The sequence below is a fragment of the Emiliania huxleyi genome, assembly GCF_000372725.1.
Source record: "Emiliania huxleyi CCMP1516 unplaced genomic scaffold EMIHUscaffold_36, whole genome shotgun sequence".
Classification (NCBI taxonomy): Eukaryota; Haptophyta; order Isochrysidales; family Noelaerhabdaceae; genus Emiliania; species Emiliania huxleyi.
The window spans coordinates 230,204-236,203 of NW_005199274.1; the positions used below are offsets into that span (position 1 = coordinate 230,204).

General features: G+C 65.3%; 2 protein-coding genes across 2 annotated transcripts; one reads left to right on the forward strand and one right to left on the reverse strand.

Annotated features, from left to right (window-relative positions):
- Positions 1-1,694: 1,694 nt before the first annotated feature.
- Positions 1,695-2,814, forward strand: EMIHUDRAFT_421643 (hypothetical protein; the record flags this gene model as incomplete). Its single annotated transcript, XM_005772339.1, has 5 exons — positions 1,695-2,166; positions 2,231-2,271; positions 2,360-2,428; positions 2,520-2,680; positions 2,724-2,814. 5 exons carry the CDS (start codon positions 1,695-1,697, stop codon positions 2,812-2,814), a joined length of 834 nt encoding a protein of 277 aa, XP_005772396.1.
- Positions 2,815-3,771: 957 nt separating this feature from the next.
- Positions 3,772-5,561, reverse strand: EMIHUDRAFT_451029 (hypothetical protein; the record flags this gene model as incomplete). Its single annotated transcript, XM_005772340.1, has 8 exons — positions 3,772-4,069; positions 4,139-4,190; positions 4,304-4,407; positions 4,554-4,668; positions 4,811-4,930; positions 5,000-5,026; positions 5,297-5,390; positions 5,494-5,561. Coding segments are annotated over 8 exons (876 nt in total), but the record flags the coding sequence as incomplete, so codon positions are not given.
- Between the last annotated feature and the right edge of the window lie 439 nt (positions 5,562-6,000).

The window sequence follows — 6,000 nt, forward strand, 5'->3', positions numbered from 1 at the left end:
CACGTCGAGCGGCGCCACTTCTTCATCCGCGAGGCCATCGAGGAAGCCAAGATCTGTGTTCCTTTCGTCCGCAGCGACGAGAACCTTGCCGACTTCTTCACGAAGCCGCTCAAACCCCAACGCTTCTTCGAGCTGCGGGACAAGATCATGAATGTCAAGGAGCCTTCCTCCCAGTCGGATGGGAAGTGAATCTCCGTCACCGATCCGTCACCGAGACGGAGCGCGGGCGCCGGCGCGAGCGCGAACAGTGCCGCCCCGCCCCCACCAGCGAGAGCCATAGACTCTCCAGTGCATGTCATCCAGTCCATGCCCCGTCGAGAGGGACACTCTCCTCTCTATCCATGTGAGTGACTCGACTACGTCGAGGGGGGGGACGTCTGAACCACACGTGTCCCTCCATTCACACTCTCCCAGTCCTTCCTGGTCTAGTGCCCGTCTTCTCCGCCCGTCGTGCTGAGTTGGGCTTTCTTCGTCCTTCAGACGTTTCACCTAGAGCAAGCAGGGCGGAACGCCCCTTGGTCCACCCGCCGCCCGGGTGGGGCTTGCACGCATAACGCAGGACGCACATCTCACCATACAAGAAGGGGAGAAGGAAGAGGAGAGACACCCGCGGGTGAGGACGAAGCAGAAACTAGCGCAGACGAGAGCAGGGCAGACCCGGGACTGGGGAGCCGGAGCAGACGGCATCGACCGCCGAGGGAACGTTGGGAAGAGGCACGAGGAGGGCGGCGACCTCAACCGACTATGGAGGACCCGTCGCCAGCGCGACGCAGGGCAGAAGACGGTGAGGCGGAGCAGACGCGCAGGGCGAGACGAGGGAGGGAGCAGGACTTTGCGGAGATCAGCAGGAGGATGTACGAAGAGATTAGGAGCAGCAGGGATCCGAGGGACCATGTGGAAGACGGCTAGTGCTAGTCCCCCATCGGGAAGACGACCCCGGCTAGTCGCCGACCACACCCACAAAGAACCCTGCACAAAGATCGCAAGGGCGGGGACCTGTTCCTTTTTACCCATCTCACAGCAGAGAGGTGTCCGTTTTTATTTATTTATTTATAAGTTATTGAACCGCGCCCGGGTGGCGGCATTCGCGTCGCGCGCCGCCTCCGCACGCCGCTCCGCGCCGCCCGGCCGCTTCCAGCGAGCCTCGCGTGGAGCTGCGGATGCGAGCGAGGCCTCTCCACCTCCTCCAGCCCCTGGCCGCGGCGGAGCGGCGAGGGCGGGATCGCTTCGCACGCGGGGGAGGAGGCGACACCTCCGCGGGCTGGCGCTGGCGCCGCCTGCCCCTCTGCGGCCGCTTATCTGTGGCACCCCGCGGCGCGCTCGGGATCGAGCGGAGATGACATCAAGAGATAAATAAATAAAAACGGTCAAACTCTGAGACGAGATGGGATTTAGGGACATGTGTCCCCGCCCTGCACGATCTTGGTGTGAGGGATCTTCAATCCGTCCCCTCACCCCTGGTCACTCCCCGACACTAGAAGAGCAGCAAGAGTTGGCCGGCAACCGTGTCGGCGCTGCTCGGGAGGCAATGGATGGCTTCCTAAAGACAGTAGGACACGTTTTTTTCCATTTTTTACAACGAAACGAACAGATTGCGAAATCAGTGCATGGAGAGCGTGTCGTCGCCGCCAAATGAGAGCGTCGTCGCAGAGAGCGTGCCAGTGTTCCCGGCCTTCACCAAAATCCTCGCCATCATGGACGACAGCGTCTTCTCTCCCTCCCACCGCCCTCCTCCGCCCAGCGTGTGGGAGGCGGCCCGTTTCAAGGCTGCGTCCAAGCGGAACCAGATCGCAAAGCTCGCCCGCCACATCGAATGCGAGCGCCTCCGCTTCCGCCGCTCGCCCCCAGGGGCGCTTGAAGAGGCGGCGAGCCCACCACGCAAGGCCTCACCACCACCACCTGGAGGCGTCTGGGCGGACGCAAAGCGGCGCAAGCCGTGGGTTCGGCCTCTCGAGGCCTCGCATCCTTTGCCTCGCGGCCGCTGGGCCTGTGGCACTCCCCTCGCCGAGCGGCTGGCCGAGTCGGAGGCGGCGGCGTTCGAGAAGCTGCAAGGGGAGTGCCTGCAGCTCGAGCGCGCGGACGTCTGGTACTCTGCCTTCTCGGCGTGCCAGGTTTGCAGCGGGCGGATCTTCTCTGCCTCTTCCGACCCGGTAACGCTCCAGTTCGGTGTGGCCGCGCCGCTAGCCACAATGAGGAGGAGGAGGCGAGGTGAGTTGACTCTTGCGTGCAGGCGTGTGCGGGTGTGTTGTGGCCTTTGAGATGGAGCTGCAGGCGTGGACCCCACCCGCCACCCAACATCTTAAGACTCCCGACGACCACTCTGCCCACTCACCCTGCCTGTGACTGTGTCCTGCCTCAGGCGGCGACGGTCGCGCCGCCGACGCTCGCGCCCGACCCGGCGGTCCTGCTGGCCAAGAAGGCCCTCAAGGCGCAGAACTGAGCCGAGATGAGCCGAGACGCTAGCCGAGATGCTAGAACCGAGATTTGCCGAGATGCAGACGGCCTCACAGCCGCGCCAGGAGCTCGACCTGCTGACCGTCGCCATGACCGCCGCGCCCCTCCTCCACTCGATCCTCTCCGCCGCCACGCCGCCCGCCCGGCGCAAGGGCAACAACCAGAGGCGACCTCCAGCCCCGCAGCCAAGACGGCGTCGAGCGCGGCGCGGCATGCCCCGTGAAGCGTGACAGGATTGCTCGCTCTAGGCGGGAGCTGGCGTACCTCAGCCGCGAGGCGATGAAGGGCTGCGGAGCGCGCCGCGGGGCGACGTGCCGCGCGGCGCACCGCCAGTCAAACAAGGCCCGCCGCTTGCGCTAGGCCACAGGGGCTGCTGCCGGCCTGTGCTCTCCCCTCCGGCAGCGCATCCGCGCTCCGGGGGCGGTGGCGTCGCATGCGCATGAGCAGCACGGGCGAGGTGTCGCGCGGATAGAGGCCGATGCAACATGCACACCCATTTCTGTGCGGGGGGAGGCTAGTCGCTCCTCCGCCGCGGACGGTGAAACTAGATGCAGCTCGCAGGGAAAGAGGAATCAATGCACGATGGTTTGAGTTGGGGGGCCCTCCACCGCTCCACGTCCACCGCTGGTGTGCGCATGTCTGTCGGGCGGGAGGGAGGGGGGGGGGGGGGGGGCTGAATGTGCTTTGATGCTCACGCGATTTTTTCTTTTGCCTTTTGGGTGGCGGGTGGCGGGTGGCGCTGGCGGGTGGGCAAAATTCTTTTGTAGTTGGGCAACAAAATATGGAATATTTCATGTTCATGTGTGAGCGAGAGTTTTACACTACACATGAGCACTAAAGGCTTGGAAGATTAGCCTACATGTATTGATTGATCACACTACTGTGTAACGACGAAGAGATGTCAGACCGCGCAGCAGAGCCAGGACCGAGCGAGCAACCACCCGAGACGCCCCCCCCGAACGACGACAACCAGGCGGACGACGAATTTACAGTGATGGACGTAGACGAGGAACAGCCAGAGCACGAGGCGTCCCAGCCGCCGAGGAAGCGGGGGCGATTTGAGAACGAACGTAGCGATTCGACGAGTCAGGGGGAAGGGGCGAGCAAGCAACAGGAAGAGGATCCGACGACACAGCATAAAAGAAGAGCGGGCAAGGAGGAAACAGAAGGCGGGCACAAAGAGCAAAGGAACATACAGTCTAGTGCGAGGGCAAGGGCGGGCAGTCTCAGTGACTGCAGTCGTGCCGTAAGGCCGACTCCGCCCAGTGCCGATGCGAGGTGTTTCCCCAGCAGCGCCCGCGCATATGTCTTATATGTACGCGAGCCGGTGCTCTTTTACCTCTCTCTCTCTCTCTCTGACTGTGTACTTCGTACGGTACATGCCCCGCGCACGAGCCGGCGCGTGCTAGCTCGAGCCGCCCTCCCCCCTCGCGGCGGGGCCCCGGCGAGACGCGGGCACGGCCCCCCTCCGCAGCATCCACCTCAAAGGGGGCTGTGTGAGCGGCCACAACAGCCGGCGCACTGGCGGCGTCGACAGCAGCGCGCAGACGGCGAGCGACGCGGGGAGGACGGCGCTCACCACCGCGCCGTCGTCGGCAGGGGACCAGACGTTGACCTAAAGGAGGAGCCGCGATTCAGGAAGAGGGAGGGAGCGGTGAAGAGCGCAGGGCCAGAGCAGAGTTGCCTCGCGCCCGCTGAGGGCGGAGAGCCGCTCGAAGACGGCGCGCATGACGTACCTCGATTCGGTGCACGAAGGAATGAGGGGGGTCTTGGGCGCAAGTCTTGGGCAAGCTCGCTGAAGCTCGGGCAATCTCGGCGAGTCTCGCGAATCGGGGGCAAGCTTGCGCACGGGTTGGTGATGAGCAGCGGGTGGAGCAGGTAGATGAACATTGACATGTGGCCCGGGTGCGACCACCACCCGGCGGCGCGGGGCAGCACGGAGAAGAATCCCGCCTGCTCGCCGCAGCAACGCGAGGGTGCGGGAGGGGCTCTCCCTGTTGCTGTGGCTCTCTCCGCCCCCCGACTTCGCCGACACTAAGCCGCGCCATCAGCGGGGCGGAGATATGGGGAGATATGGGGAGATACGGGGAGATACGCGCCATCAGCGGGGCGGAGGCGGCGTAGAAGGCTGCGCGCTGTCCGGCGGCGCGCAGCGTGGCGCAGCCTCCGCGCCGCCTCGCCGCGTCGGGCGCGAAGCCGTTGAAGCAGTCGTACCTGCACAGACAGAGTGGCTCAAAGTAGGAAGTGTCTAGGAAGTGTCGTGCCGTTGAAGCAGTCGTACCTGTGTCCACAGGTGCCGCCGTGAAGAGACGCCGTTCACGGCCCGGCGGCTCGAGGAGAGACGAGGCAGCCGCGCGTCTCGCTCACGCCGGCGAAGGCGTCGGCAAAGGTGACTCCGCCGAAGCCGCGCTCGCCGCGGCGGGCGAGGGCGACCGTGCCGGCGGAGGCGGCGACGAGGAAGGAGGCGCAGCCGAGCCTGACTGAGTATGACTCACTGGTGACTGAATACGAATGGACCAGGCGAGGCGAGGAGGCGCAGCCGAGCCGCAGCGACGGTCGGGCTGCGGTCGACCTGTGAGCGAGATCACGGGCAGGCTCGGCTTAGCCTCTGCCGAACCACGGGAGGCGGGGGTCTGCTCTCCTCCCCCCCTCCTCCCCTCTCCGCCCCCTCTCCTCTCGCCTCTCCCCACCTCTCCTCTCCTCTCCTCTCCTCTGCTTCCTCGCCTCTGCTCGCCTCGCCTCTCCTCTCTACTCCCCTCGAGCCTCCTCTCCTCTCTCCCCATGCCCTCCCTCCCCGCCCCCCCTCGCCACGTCCCGCCGTCCTCTCGGCTACTCGGCCCGCCAGCACGACGGAGGCAGCAAGTGGCCTGCCAAGAAGTATGGCAGAAAAGAGAGCCAGTTCTGGTAGTTTGTGCCGAGGTCGACAAAGAGGGCGCCTGGCCGTCAGATGAGCCGAGGCGCACCGAGATGAGCCGAGATTGTGCCGAGGTCGCAGCTCAGCTCATCTCCATCTCGGCCAATCTCGGCCCATCTCGGCGCCGTGGGCGAAGAGCAGCGCGGTGAGGGCGGGCGCGCGCAGCTTGGCGACGGCGGGCAGCAGGAGGCGCCTGTTCAAATCTCTAGCTGTGAAGAGCCGCTGTTCACGGCAGCGCGGCCGACGGCGGGCAGCAGGAGGCGCCTAGCCAAAGGTGAGCCGGGGTGAGCCGGGGTGAGCCGAGGTGAGCGCAGCCGAGCGGCGGCAGGGAGGTGAGCGGCGCCAGAAGGCGGGGAGGTACGGGGAGATATGGGGAGATATGGGGAGGTATCGGGAGATATGGGGAGGTTTGGGGAGATGTGGGGAGGTTGCGGGGGTTGCGGCGCCAGAAGGCGAGAGCGAGGAGGAACCAGGTCACCACCTGCGCCTGTGAGGGATGGGGAGATATGGGGAGATATGGGGAGATATGGGGAGGTATGGGAGGAGGAACCAGGTCACCACCTGCGCCTGTGAGGGATGGGACTCTCCCTGACACTCGCCGTTCCCTCGCTGCACCAGGGCGAGCCTTGGGT